Source organism: Xyrauchen texanus, chromosome 21 (assembly GCF_025860055.1).
Source record: "Xyrauchen texanus isolate HMW12.3.18 chromosome 21, RBS_HiC_50CHRs, whole genome shotgun sequence".
Lineage (NCBI taxonomy): Eukaryota > Metazoa > Chordata > Actinopteri > Cypriniformes > Catostomidae > Xyrauchen > Xyrauchen texanus.
Genome location: NC_068296.1, coordinates 18,630,983 through 18,646,850, shown reverse-complemented (window position 1 = coordinate 18,646,850; position 15,868 = coordinate 18,630,983). Strand labels below are relative to the sequence as shown.

Here is a 15,868-nt window from a genome sequence, read left to right as displayed (position 1 = left end):
TTAATGACAGCATGCTGTCAAGCTGGCATGGATGAAATCACAAGTTTAGATAAATGATGATCCATGTTATCCTGGCATGATTTGAGAATTCCAATGAGCATCTTGTGATGTTAGTTTTTGTACAAAGGGGTTAATATAGAGCTAAATTAATGAAATAAAAAAAAAAAAATAAAAAAAAAGATTAGATTTTTGTACATTTGAAATTTAGATATGAGGTATTTAACACAATTTTATTTTCCAAGGGATATTTTATAGATTTGAATTTCATACATTTGAATTCTAGACATGGCATTTAACAAAATTGAATTGTTTTTGTGGCATATTTTATAGTTTGGAATTTTTAAACAGGAGAGTTTGTGTTCTGAAGTTAGCTGTAAATATTCAGATTATAAAATTATAGCTGAAGAAGAGATACAATATTCAATATAGAATACAATATTCAATATAGAATACAATATTCAATATAGAATACAATATTCAAACATTCAAAACACAGAAATTCAGACCTTACAGAGAGTAGGCCAAAGGTCAAGCTTCTGGTTTCACAGGGGATGGTAAACGGTTTCAGAAAACTTGAACTGACCATTTTGGCCAATCACAGAGCTTACACAGGTTTCTGACCTCCATGAAGTTGGCACCCCAATAAATCATTACCAAAACTATCCCATTCATTTGTGCTGATATGTGCTGCAAAAAAAAAATGATGTTTGTGTTGGTTTGGTATTTTAGATATTAGACATAGTTATTTTTATTTGTGTGATGTCACTTTCCACCCCATGTGGTTCAAATCACTCCAAACCAGTGCTGTTCATTTGTGCCATTAAAAGAAGCACTGTAACTATTTCCTGCTCTTAGATATAACAGGAAAACTTTTTGAGAGCAGAGACGTCACTCTCCACCCCATGTTGTCCAAATCACTCCGAACCGTTTTTTCGTTTGTGCTCGATTTGTGCCATTAAAATAAACATTGTATCTATCTTCCCTCATTAGAAATAACAGCTTGTATTCGGGAGCGGTGACATCACTCTCCACCTCATTGTCCAAATCACTCCAAACCAGTGTCTTTTGTTTGTGCCATTGAAAGAAACATCATAATGTTTATCTTTCTTTATATTGAACAAGATAGCTTTTGGGAGCTGAGAAGATGCGCAGGCTACACCCCATGTCAATCACTCCATCGTTTGTGCTCATTTGGTGCTGGTTTGAGCCATGTTTGGTATCGTAAAAGCATTTATTATTGGCAAAGACTTAATCTTTCACCCCATCAATCTCCAAATGTAACAATGAAAATTGTCTCTGTTTGTACTGGAAATTAAGGTTTGTTAATATGCTATATGTGACATTGCTGAAAGTACATCATGTTTATATAGACTAATTATTCAGAAGGTTTTTCGAAAGTAAACAGACACAGTATTCAGCTCTGAATTTGCTTTTGTTAATTTTACTTTTGCTAAGTTTGCACGACTTGCGTTGATGGTGTTTATATAATTTTATAGGCCTACATGGTAGCTAATGTTCAAAATATTTTAGATTTCAGAGCAATATTTGAGAACTTGTTAGGGGCCGTTCATATGCGGGAATGCGTTGTTTCGCTATGTAACCACCTTTCTATTTACCGTCACGCAAGCATCCGTTTATGACAACAGGCAGAAAATTACTAATACAAATTAAGATCTAAAAACAATTATAAATTCCTGTAGACTGTATAATAGGGTTGCCATGGTGTATAGGGGACAAGGGACAACACCGGTGTGAAATTTTATACCAGGTAAAAGGGGGAAACAGTATGAATGGAACTTCCAAAATCAATACAATAGACTAACGAATAGAATAGCCTTAAATAATGAATAGTTGCCAAATAACCCATGATAAATGAACCTAAATAACGTATTGGAAGCCAGATGTTCTTTACCAACATATCAAATTACACAGGCAGCAAAGTTTGCGCACTGACATAAGACATTTAATTGCAGGTAGTGAATATAATGTGCATGGTCGGTAACTGTAAGATGTCTTGGATTCGGAACAACACAAGAAATGCTGTTAGACACATAGACACAAGTTTGAAGAAAGGCACTTTATTATATTTTTAAGACCAGATGACAGAAAAGCCGTTTATGCGTATGTCAGACGTTTTTCTCATGGAACGCGCGTATGTAAATGGGTCTCGCTTTTTCTGTTTAAGTCTTCTGAAATTTATTTTAGCAAGAATAGTATTGTCTATGAGAATGCTACAAATGACCTCAGACATCTCAGCTCAGGAGGTGCTTTGATTTCAGTTCACTTTATTTCCACAGAGCAGTTTGTTGTGAGCACAATTCTGCAGGGTCAATTTATATAGAGCCTATACATCGGTGATTAAATCAAAGAACAATAAAAAACCCATGATTTATATTTCAATGATAATTATAATCATTATAATTATTATGTTTACATTTATAATTGTTTTAAGATCTTAATTTGTATTAGTAATTTCCCACCTTTTGTCATAAATGGATGCTTGTGTGACAGTAAACACAAAGGTTCTTATATATGATTTTCGTTTTTTTGGACGACTTCACAGCAATTATTTTAATTGCTTTTTCATTTAATTTGAAGTGCAATTTGAATTTAGAAATGTCTTTGGTTTAAGTTTTTCGTTTTTCATTTAAAGAAATGAATTTAATTTTCAACGCAAAACAACTAAAGTAAGAATATTCACCAATCCCTCAGCCGAGGGGCTAATGATGTAATTGGATATTGTGGTTTCGTTTTTTTTTTTTTATAAAAACATTGAAAACATATTTCTTGCATATCACCCAGCCCTAGGAGGGAACAAAACAAATATATTCACACACATTCAAAGTCACTACCCTTCCGAAGCAGTTAAACTGGGTCCTGGGATTGAAGGTAATAAAACACCAACATTAAAACTGTAACAACCCACAATAAGTGATGTATTTGCACAGACAACGAAATACCCGACTGGTAGCCCGTGATGGAGAGAATGCACGGATATAGTAGGTTTGTTCCCAAAGAGATTCTGACCTTCAAAACTGTTGAAAAGCCATCTTTCAAAAAGTTGAACAACACACATTTTAATTGCACTTAATTTATTTTCAGTTTCATTTGAATTTTTAGTTCAAATAAATAAAAAATAAAGTTAAAAGTTTGAAATCAAGCTGCCTTGAGTTAATGTGTAAACTATTGCTTAATGAAAACTACCCCAAAGTACCAGTTAGTGTCCATTCAGTGGTAATACCGGTGTTAGTTGGTTTGAACGTTAACACCGTACCGGTGTGAAAATTATGATATTGTGGAAAGTCTACTATATAACATAAATTACAACTAAAAATACAACTCGCTTTTTGCACCACTCTGTGGACATTTCACCTGCAAAATGGAGCTCAAACATGCCTATACGTTCAGCAATACATCCAGCTTTGGCCACTGGGGGCAGTGGTTCAAACTTTTGTTAAGCATAGATTGATTTCAGCAGCAGAACTTTTGACCTACTGTCGCCAAATTGAGTGTGATCAGTCAGGTTATGTAGATTACCTGAGAACAAACCTAGAAATACAAAGCCTGAAACATTACTCATTAGGATTGGCTAACTTCATGTTATTACTGACATGCTTTTAACAGTTAATTGTTTCAAAACAAAGGTATTCAAACCACTAATAACTGATTACTACCATAGTAAGAAGCAAACAGCTACTCCATGTCCTTAAATATTTACACAAAGGCCTTCAAATAAATGGGCAAACGCCTTTATAATAGTCTGTGAAGCTTTAAGAACAGAGAAAAAAGCACATTCATGAACAGTCATCAGCTATTTTTAATGTTTATTCCATAAAATGTGTTTTAAACACCTGCTGACCTGTCAAAGCATCCAAACCCTAAGAAAACCATCTACTTTTCCTGCAGACCTTCCATTGTGTTTCAAAGCTCATTCTCCATACCCTTCTTCCCCACACATTCAAAATGAAAGTGATTATGTTTAAAATCCTCCCAGCACTGCTCACCTGCTAATTACATTTGAGGTTTGCGGGTTGCATTCACAGACAATTAAAATATAACACACATACCCATGCACACACACTATTATTCTTATTGACCCTGTGGTTTTGTACAAATGTTGCTTTTCAGCACATAACAGCCCAACCTTTTCTTATTTGCTGTTCCGCTTTAGTACATCATTGGCTTTTAGCTTTCCATTGGAAGGCCTGAAAACAAAATAAATTACCCTGATAATTATTGACTTTAAACTTACTAGGCCCTAAAGGAGCAAGAATAGAGATACATGCTTGTTACAAGCATGGAAACAATCAGGAAAACAGAGCGTGTAGGTAAACAACCCCAGGACATAAATGACACTTACCTATATACAGAGAGGAGTCTTTCTTCCGTACATGATCATCTATGTAGGACACACCCAGGGGCTGGACGGGCGTGGCCCCTATACCCAGTAGAACCTGTGCTCCAATAAGAAGCAGGTACATCATGTTGGTATTGGCTCTATTCCCACACAGATCATCAACTTTTGAGGAATTCGAGCACACATCCCGGCCCTGATCCTTGCTCCAGGAGTCTGTAATCTTATATTGACTGGCGAGGAATTCAGGTAATGCTGAGAGCAGGGCTCCCAGAGCCATGACAATGCCTCCGCAGCCAATTAATCGTGGACGATGGGCTTTGGCACCAAAATAACTAACGAAGAGAATAAGGGCCAGGTTGCCGATCTCAAAGCTGCTGGCAATTACACCCACATCAGCACTCTGAAGATTGAAGCGCCGCTCCAACGTGGTCAGCACACTCACCTAAGAAATAAATAGAGGACAAGAATGCTAATCAAAAAATTTTATGCAAAATCGGACAAAATCAGAGCAGAGGTGCCTTCTGACCAATTAATTTCCATGACTTTTCAACAACTTGTATTTAAATTGTATTAATTTCTATGAATTTTCCAGGCCTGGAAATCACAATTTTAAGGTTTCCTGATATTTCAAGGTTTTCCATGACTGTAGGAGCTCTGTTTTTGTTTTTACTGTAAAGACAAGTAAGTTCAGTAAGGAAACTCTACATGGCGCAGCTGATAGGTTGAACAGGTGCACCACATCCTATGCAATCAATCAGAAGCTTTTCCTATTATCAATTGAACTGCTTTTAATATTATCACTGCACCTAAATACTGTGAAACCGTAATACTGTGGTAATTTTTGTGAAGGTTATCATACCATGAAAATGTCATACCGTTACACCCCTACAGCGCAGTATGTGTAGAGTTATCCCTCCACCTCCCCAGCACCACTTGTCTAGATCTACTTTACAGGGGGGGTTATCTTGATATTGGTACAGTAGCAGCAGAAGCATGTCTCTTCTGTCTCAGCATCATCATGTTTTTGTGCCAACAGCAGCAGGATGTGTAAACCAGATCTAGTCCGCCAAGACTAAGCTTAATTCACCGTCATAATAATCAATACAAATCTTTAATTTATCTCAGAGAGTTGTCCTAACTGAACTACATATAAGTGCCGGGCAGTCTCATGATGAAGATGCTACAATAGCATCTTTTTGCCTGCATCATGAAAAAGGTCTTGGCATTCCATTCTTACCTCAGTTTGGACGATTCCGTCATTAGCTCATCAATCAACAAATTATTGTGTGTTTAACCAAAATATGTTCAATTATAATTATAAATAGTTTAGTTTAACAACATTATACTGTTCTATCATATCGATATTTCATATCCCCTTCCCAAACCACCCTTAAACCTAACCACTTACAAAAAATTTTAAACGTGTAACTGGCAGGTTAATTTCAGGGATGCAAACTCATGAGGGCCAAAAAAAGGTGAGACAATCACTGGTCCACGAACAAGTTTTCTGGGTATATATATTTTTAAAGAGTAATCTAAAAGCACTAATTCCAGCTATTACACAATTATTTAAGTGTGGCTTGCTTCTGTATCATACATTTGTACAGTTAAATTTACTAATTAGTGACCACTTATAGAGATACCACTAAGTGATGACGAATGAGCGCCTTGTGTGCTATGAGTGAGTCGTTGAATCATTAGGAGTCATTCTTGACAGAAATCTATCTGAGATAGCAGATCTATCATTTCCCAACCGTATTTAAACTGCTGAGCATGACTTTTATCAGAAAAGACAATAATGATAACCTAATAATAATTATTATGAATTTCAATAATGTGCTTTTGGCATTGTAAATCGCCTTTCACATGACTTGCGTCGAGGCATCCACGCTCCGCTGAACACCAGCATTGAACACCAGCATCAAGAGCCGCTTTGCACTCCATATGACAAGTGTTGCAGAAAGCATCACAAAGGAGAAAGGAGTTTGCCATGCAAGAAAGCAGGTTACATTGAAACAAACATTTTAGAAGAGAAAGAAATGGCAGAAAAAAAATTCCAGAAAATAATAAGAGGCTTTTTTTACATTAAGGTCTGAGCGGCGTTTTATTGTGTTTTCTTTTTTTTTGGTGAATGTAATAACTGTAGTTCAATAACTGTGATCTCTGGATACACGGAAATTATAAGGTAATATTAAATTATGACACATTCAATATCTCTTGACAAATTTTGACAGCTTTTAAATATTTCTTGTTGCTTTGAACTCTCAAACACATCATTTATAAGGCAAAAACCTGTGTAAAAACATTTGGTGTAAAGTTGGAAGCGGGGTTGCACTGACACATCACTCCATCGACTTCATTGTATTTTGCAGTACTGATGCGAGTCATGTGAAAGCCCCTTAATCAGTAGAAACATCAGTCACTTCTACACATTAATAGCTTTTCCGCTGCTTTTTCTACTTGATGAACAATGTAGACACAAATGCCAATGCTGAAGTGAATAAACAACATGCCCTTTCAGTTTAAAAAAAAAAAAAGAGAAGTTTCATGAGTGCCGCTTCCAAGCCCAATAAAGTGATCTGCCTCGGTAGGACTTTGATTGCTAAGCATGCAATTGGCTGCTGCTGTAATCAATCAATTTGTATTTTGTACAAAATGGCACAAAGTCACATTTGTGGTGTTCCCGGTAAAAAATTACCGGCCATTGAAAATGAATGGGAGAGATGAAAAATAAGAGAAAAATGTTGTGTTCAGCAGCATTTTCATCATGTTCACGTTCACATATGTGCTTACAAACATAAAGGCTTTGGACCTGTGCATGTGCACATACACACACATGAACACACACATCGTCACGTACATGCACAAACACTTTGAGTATTACATGCTTTCTTACATGTTTCTAAACTGCATCCAACATCCATTCATCAATCCATTATTACCACACACACACACACACACACACACACACACACACAAGAACTGTTTTTGCCTCACCGTGACCCCTCACCAATAGAATCAATAGAGATGTGGTGTTCCCGGTCAAAGATGACTGGCCATTAAATATGAATGTGGTAGATCACAAAAAACAGGACTTTTATTTTGACATGTTTTATTTTCTGAAAAGGGGCACAAAGTAGCACTTGTTGCGTTCCTTGTCAAATCTGGCCATTATGACAAAGAAAACTGGCCCAAGTCTATTTACACGTGAACACTGACATATAAAGAAAATTTAATGGAACAAAAATACCAACACTGTTCATATTTCTGTTAGATTTTCTAGTCAACAACAAACCAAATCAATGAACACCTGGTGGTTTCATGTCCATCAGCACATGACTGACAATAGCTTTTTGCATATGCCTTGCAAATGTGTACTCTGCATTTGAAACACACAATGCTTGATGAAAGAAAGATCATCAAAGAAAGATTCTATTGGAGAGGGGTCACTGTGGGGCAAAGACAGTTCTTGTGTGTGTGTGTGTGTGTGTGTGTGTGTGTGTGTGTGTGTGTGTGGTAATGTTGGATGGATGAATGGATGTTGGACGCAGTTCAGGGTAGGATAAAGTTCATCTCTGCAAAAAGAATGCAATTAATACTCAAAAGTGTTTGTGCATGCACGTGAGCATGTGTGTATGTGCGCATGTGTGTTTGTGTGTCCGAGGCCTTTATGTTTGCAAGCACACATGCACATATGTGAACATGAACATGAGGAACATGCTCATGAACACTAAATTTTCCTCTTATTTTTGATCTCACCCATTAATTTTCAGTGGCCGGTAATTTTTTACCTGGAACATCACAAGTGGGACTTTGTGCCATTTTGTACAAAATAAAAGCATTTCAAAACATACTTCCTGGTTCATCATTAAAACACACTACTGTAATAAATAGTACAGAATGTTTTCACATTTTATTTAATATTGCCAAAATTATCCACAAATAATGCTTTTTTCACTCAAAAACAGAGGTGAATAAGGCCTATGATCAAAAAGCTAAAAAAAAACCTGTTCTAATTGAAAGAAAAAATTTGACATTAAGATCTAATCCAAAATGTTGTGATAATATATCATAACGTGATATTTATAAGCTATTTTTATAGCCCGGTCATTTTTGACCAGGAACACCAAATTAGCTAAAACATTTCAACAAGAAACAAGGGTTAAATGAGTGCTGGTTGGGATCTGAGTGTTATGGCAGATGGGTATGCTGATCATTAAATAAATACACAAAGATCTATTTTTCACACATTTCATTATCATTTTATGGTACTTTTCTCATTTTTTGAGGCACAGCTCTGACATTCGGAAAACTCCCTTTGTGTCCCAAAGCAATACAAATAAAAAATAAATGATAAAGCAATGAGTAAATGATTACAGAACTTTCAATTCATTTAATTTCAAAATGTTGTTTTGGGCAAAGTAGTATTAAAATCCTCAGAAATTTGTTTAATATGGCATCAGTGTGACATTTAAAATACAGTCCAGTAGCTCCATTTTGGGTGCAAGCAATGAACCAACGTGTATTTGTATGAGACAGTACTGAAGTGCAAAGTAAGGAATCTCTATAACTACAAGTTACACAAGATCAGAAAATGAGATGGCCACAATGTGCTACATGGAAAAGGGCATTGCAGATTAAAACAAGTCCCAGATCAAACCATACACAGCCATGTGTGTATAACTGACCATATATCAAATAGGATGGAATAAAATCAAGGAAACTAAATTATTTTCAAAGAAGAGAACAAACGAACCACTGTAAAACAAACATTTTGACAAATCCTTTCAATATGTGAAACTACCTACATACAACACAGCAATTATCAGCACTTTTGACAGAAACAGAGATGGTGAGGTGAAATAATGTTACCAGGCAGCTTTGAAGAGAAATCACACAACCTAAACGAAGCAGCTTTTGAGGCATAGAATAGTGGACAGAAAAACATGGCTGGCTGTGAAAAGAGCATGTTATTGAGGGCATGCTCTTTACTATAATCCTATTCCTTTAGATCAGGCCAGCTCCAGGCCCTCCCTCACGGCCCTTTTCCACCAACATGGTTCGGGGACAGGTTCCTGGGCCAATGCGAATTCTTGAACTGTTCCATGCAAATCTCCCAATGCTACACTACAGATTAATTTGACTGGAGAGATATTTCAATTTCATGGGAATGATAATATAGTTACTTGCATGGTTTCTCTCTGTGACAACTCTTTCAATCTTTCTTTCTCTCTCTCCGACAGCTTGTAATGCAAGTGTACACTGTACAATAATACAGTAAGTTTGAGTAAGTTGACTTTACTCAAATAAAGTGGACTATTCCAAGTTCAATTTACTTGAGCCAAAGTACATTTACCGGCAATTTACTTAATGTTTTTAAAAATGTTTTATGGCAATCGTTACATGCTTTTTTACATAAGGTTAACTAATAGATGTTATAGTGTATGCATACTGTCTGACCGATGGTAGAAATATGTACATGGGTGATATTAGATTTTGGTCATACCGTCCACCCCTACAAATCCAAAAACATTTGTACAAACAGGAAAGCATCTACTGAACATTTATGACAGTCCTTACCAATCTGTCCTGTATTATAGGCCTCTCTTTAAATAACACAGAATTTAGGCTAGAGTAAACTGACCTTTTGAATAGCATAGCTGAATTATAACAATTGTCTTCTAAATGTGATTTCTGAAGGATTGATATTATTGTGCATCACAGAAAAGATCCTACTGTGTTAATGTATCATCTATAGCTAACACTGTAACATTTTGTGCACAGCACAATATTCCTAAACACTTAAAATGCCTGATATGAATAATTAGTTTAATTATTACCATCAGCCATTTCTTGACATAAAGTATAGAAATGCTGTTGTTATAACTGTCCGATGACTGGATTCACTCTATCACAATTTCCTGTAGTTAACCTGGTACAATTCAATTGGATGCTATCTTGGAGAGTCTGACAAATGAGTCTGTTTTTTGCAGAATGGATGGCTGTTTGCAGTCCACATGAAACCTGACTTAAAGATGCCTAGTGTTCTAGTTAGTAATGTAAAATATGCAAAACACGTCTAACTCCCTCTTATATGACTGGTATACCACTTAGATAAACTGCAAAGAACAGAGGGTGTGCACACATACTGATGGCATGACTTGCATATCAAAGTAATATAATGTAAAATGCTTTACATATTGCATGTCTTTCTATCAAAAATATTAAAGGGGGTGTTGATCTGCACGGTCTGTGCTAATAATCAAGTGCATTAATAAAATATGAAAACTTAAATCTAAGAACTGCTATGAGACCATAACCTACCAACAGCTTTTCCAATGTGCCATTGGACAGATTTAGCCTAAATGCCCTATAAAATGGCATATACATAGATGGATAAATATTAAAGCTTTACTATTTATTGAACTGCACATAAACTCCTCCCAGGTTCCCTTTTCAGTTGGATGCTGATGCACACCAGAGTTCGGGAAACCTATTTCACAGTAACCACACAAACCATACTTTGATACCTAACAGACACATATATGTTGCCCTAAATTTACTGCTTAAATGAAACTATTCAAATGCCTCGAGTATTTAACCATAAAATGACAGACAGGTAACAAATTCTTACTGAAAAGGAAAATAAAGTAGTTTCAAATTCTAGTCAAGCAAATTGTTCCTCCTGAATGTGTGTGTGTGTGTGTGTCTATGCATGTGTTAGCACTGGTTCTGCTCAGTTGCCAGGACCAAAGATATGTGCCAGCCTACTAGTTCTGGAAGCATGACGAAAGGGCAGGGCAGGACATGATAGGCCACATCCCCCATCTGCCTCCACTTTCTGCCTCAAAATCTGTGCCAAGCTGCTGAAACCTGTTGATTGAATACCTGGGCCTCTCTGCATACATCAGTGCCTGCTCAAGGACAGCCACAGCAATAGAGCACAGACTAGAGATTGCCAGGTTTATGCCAATACACATTCAGAATGGCAGCAGTGTCCACTGATGGCAAATCTCCGCTGACTCCATCCTGATTTACACCCCTTGCCCTATAATCCCCATGCGTGACAGCATGATCATCATCAAACCAGTACCGCAAGTGAGAGAGGGTCTGATTCTGATCAGATTTTAGAAAATCACTCAGAACAGAATAACACATCTTGAAGTCAAACTGAATATATACATTACTACAGCATTAAAAAAGAACTGAGTTAAAAGTTGTATTTAATTAATGGCATGGTTTTAAATGAGACCCCCCAAAAATGCACAAATTAGCTTTCCAGGGCGTATCCAGTTTCATTCAGGGGTCTGAGACCCCCTTAGACAAACTCTAATTTGCACCATGTAAATAAAATAGAACACATATGATTTGCAATGCATCATTTTGTTTAACAGCACTATTAAACAGAGTGCTGCATTTAAAACTCTGCCTAACATTACTTAATTGTTTTTATCCTATTGCAACACATTAGCACCTCTTAAAGGAGCAAGTGTGGTGAACATACATTTCACAGCCATCCAAATGTTTATGTCTAGAATCAAGTACAAGCAAGTGGAGCAGGCACAAAGTACATGCTGAATAAGAGATTGGAGGCTTAAGAGTTGAGGTTAGAGTAATCACATATATTTGTTTGCACCTCTGCCATGGGACATTTGCATCATGTAAAGTGAGGTGCAGTAAACTGAGTAAAATGCTGGCTCATTCAGTATTTTTTATCAACTTCAAGTCAATTTATCTTATACTTATACTTGTGAGAGTGTTTACAGGAAATGTAAAAAGATATTAGTTCTCTAAGCACATGAGGGATGTCCAGACTGCCCATAGTCAAGGTCAGTGCTGGGGCTAAACTTAGTAAACTGACACAATGCCCAGGAATGAGAATAACGCTTCAAAAAAAGCCACTGAGTCAGTCAGTGAAGAGGGTGGAGGCAGCATCTCAAAATGGACAGGAAGTATAGTCATTTCTGAGATAATATGAACACATGATATTACATGGAATATTTGAAATGCTACTAACTGATCAGCTCATAAATTATATTTTTTAAACTTACACAGCTATAGGTGGATTTAAAAAAACTTTCTCAAGCTGCTGTTGTGCTCTTCATTTTCATGTAAAAATTACCCAGTGACCTAGAGGCTAAACAAGCACGCTAGAGTAAGAGTAAACAAAGAGTCTACCGTTTTGCAAAAATGTGTTTCAAAAAGAATCTTTTGGGAAATATTTATAAGCACTTTGATAGCTGTTTTCTTTTTCCTAGGGAACATTGACTACTGTGTAAATTCTCAAGGAGGATAAGTTTAGCTCAACGCCTATAAATCTGTCAAAATAAATCTGGGCAATCTCCATGTCTCCCAAGCCCACAAAGTTTTGGAACTTATGTACAGTTAAGTTGTGTTGCTTTAGTTCCCAAACGTCAGAATTTCCATAAGCTGAGACCGATTCCAGTCCACAACAAATGTACCCCTTTGAGACTGTTCCCATGATGTATTGTGGCTTTCTGGCACCGACCAAATGATTGTTTCCTTACCAAATATGGTCCGAACTCTCACTGACACAAATCCCATGGGTATGGAGGACATGGCTGGACAAACTCTTCTTTAACATAGATGCTATATAGAGTGTTCCCCAACTAAATTACAGCAAGCAATGTGAGAATTTTCTTTTTGTTTTCTGATATGACAAACAAAGCGGTAGACATTTGTGTTTACCATTTTTAAGCTTTAACTTGTATATTTGCCAAACAAAAAGGACAAAATAAAGACTTTATTGCATTCTTCTACCTGTACAGATCTGTTATTAACAAGAACTTTGAAATCTTATAACTTTAATATCTCTCTCTAGAATAACATATAACATCAATTGAAGTTTATATTAATGGCCCCACTCCTTGCCAAGCAACTTATTTCTCAGTGCCAAAGTCTAAGAGTTATGATCTCTGTTTATGTCTGCTGAGGCAGCTACATAAACACTCTGCTATGTGCCACATTTTATTTATTTATTTTGGGGTAAGACATGCTTGATAGGATACATTTACAAAGCGGTAAACCTTTGCAGGATGGTAATAGGATTATGGTATAACTATACAATAAGATTGTATTCATTAACATTAACAACATTAGGTAGCACGAATTAACAATAAGCAATACATTTACAACATTTATTGATCTATTTAATTCTAATTTCAACATATGCTAGATTAATATTAAAACTAGCATATGTATTATGAACTAAAATGAACAAAAAATATATATTTTCATTGTTAGTTCATGATACCTAATGCATTTAGTAATGATAGCAAATACCTTATTGTAAAGTGTTATCAAGATCATTATATGATTATGTCACATCCGTGTCACGTTTCATGCATGAACTAAGTTGCATTGCACAGGAAGGTTACGAGCAAAGAAAGGATTAGGCTACCTTATGCCAAAGGATATATATAGGCTACCTTAAAAGCCAAAAAGTTATTATACCAAGGGTATCCAAGAACATACAGCCATTATTTCCAGAGCCTGTAAAAGTGCAAAACGAACCCAAACTAAAAGGAATAACGATGCTTTACTTACCAAGTATGCCCCCACTGTGCCCTGTGCCAACATCAGAGCACATTCCGCCAATAAAAATATCTTAATATTCGAAAAACATGAAGTCTTCTTCTTCATGTCATCCTGTTGAGAGTCCTCGGAGCTCCTGTGTTTTTTCACCTGCATCATCCTGAGCAAGTTGGTGCGCTTTCGACAGCCTAGAAGCCTGTCTATAGACTGTCTATGATAAACGGAGAATAAATGCAGCCGCGGTATGTTCACATGAACCCCCGCCGCAGTGGCTGTAAAACTATGACTGCTATTGTTTACAGTGAGACTCTTTGACTCAGCCCTGTGACAGGTTTGATACTTTTCATTGAAACTCTGCCGATGAATGAGGTCAAACTAAACTCTCTTCCAGTGCTTTCTGTTGCGGAATCAGAGGTTCTATATCGCCGATTTGTATCCCAAACATCATCTTTTATTCACTCGGAGTCTGTCCGAGCGCCCGTCGCTTTAGTGTTTGATCGTATTTCTTCACCTCGGCCGTAGCGTCACCATCTCTCGAGTCCGCAGGCTTGATTCCCCGCCTCGGTCATTATAACTTGTGTGTGAGAGCGTTTCTACCAGTTTCCTTGTACGTCAAACGACACATGGCTCGGTAGAGGCGCTGCAGGCACCATGCGCTGAATACTTGGTACATTTTAGAATGCAGGCAGAACGACAAAAAATAAAAGCAGTTTTGCCATTTTTGTCGAAGTTTTATGACGAATGCCATGCCGAGAAAATTTTAGCAAGGTCTACAGTTAAGGGTGGATTATGACTAGCAAGGTTCCTGGGGCTAGTCTTTTATGTAATTAGAAACAGGAAGGCAAAAGGGTCTCATAAGAGGGCAGGGGGGCCCTCATAATCACAGGGCCCTGTTGAGGAGCCCTTGTATAAACTGTGGGGGCCACATATTTAAGCATATACAAACATTTGTTTTCAAATTTGATGGGCCGTGAGACCTTGCAGCCAAGGATCCCCCCGGGCCTAGTAGTCAAGGGCCCTTGGGCACTGGCCCCATTCGCCCAGTGCATAATTCACCTATGTCTACTGTATGCCATGCTACAATTCAATATCCTTTAAACTCTGCTTATGTACAAAAGCCATAAGGTTCACTTTACATTTCAGAGTCCATGTTACATATACTACATGTTTCTGTAATTTATTACTATAATAAAAACAAAAACAATGTGAACAAGTAGCCCCAGCAATTAAGTGCAGTTCATTAGTATTAGGCAATGGCCGAGGTCCACACTAATACATTTAGTTTTTAAAACACATTTTGGCCTTCCGTCCACATTGAGATGGAATTTTTGACTGTGAAACCCCTTTCCCAAGTGGATACATATGAAAATGCCATCTTTGCATTGTAGTGTGGACAGGGAAAACATAGATATCTGAAAACGATTCTGTATTTGTTATGTGACGCAGTCATGTAATCCATTCAACCCAAAACAATCAAGATGGCAGCCAATGTTGTAGTGGCATTGTTTTACCTGTTATTCACTTTGATAGCGTTGTATATGTAACATTAACATCAAGCATTTAAAATGTGTATTGCAGTCCAAATTCAAAATACTGGAGAGAGATGTCTCCCCCACCACCTCCTCCCCAGACTTGAAGCTCACACTGGTTGCCAGGTTGAGGACACGCAACAGGAACGAGCAAACTGAAAATGGCAAGTGACATGCCTTACACTGGAAGTTGATCGGTAATGTATACGTTTGCAATGTTTTTATCATTGTGGATTTTTTATAACTCTGTCACTGTTAACTAGATGTATTGCTAGCTTCCATGGCTGCAGCGCACTGTGTTTGCCCACTAACTTGTTTCAAATCTGGCAACCTGGGATGTTGAAATACTATTGGGAAATGGGCAGTGGGTGGGATCACACATGCCAAAACATAAACAGATATTTTGGCCCAGAACGGACATTTCAAA

At 37.0% G+C, this 15,868-nt stretch overlaps 1 protein-coding gene across 1 annotated transcript in view; it reads right to left on the bottom strand.

Moving 5' to 3' along the window:
* The window catches only part of LOC127661877 (solute carrier organic anion transporter family member 3A1-like), a 60,504-nt gene extending 46,031 nt beyond the window's left edge, over positions 1–14,473 (bottom strand). The window contains exons 1-2 of the mRNA XM_052152820.1: positions 13,925–14,473; positions 4,361–4,799 (exon numbers count right to left, since the gene is read on the bottom strand). Of these exons, the coding sequence (XP_052008780.1) occupies positions 4,361–4,799; positions 13,925–14,071 (586 nt within the window). The 5' untranslated portion in view covers positions 14,072–14,473. The remainder of the gene's footprint in view (positions 1–4,360; positions 4,800–13,924) is intronic.
* Positions 14,474–15,868: the final 1,395 nt, after the last annotated feature.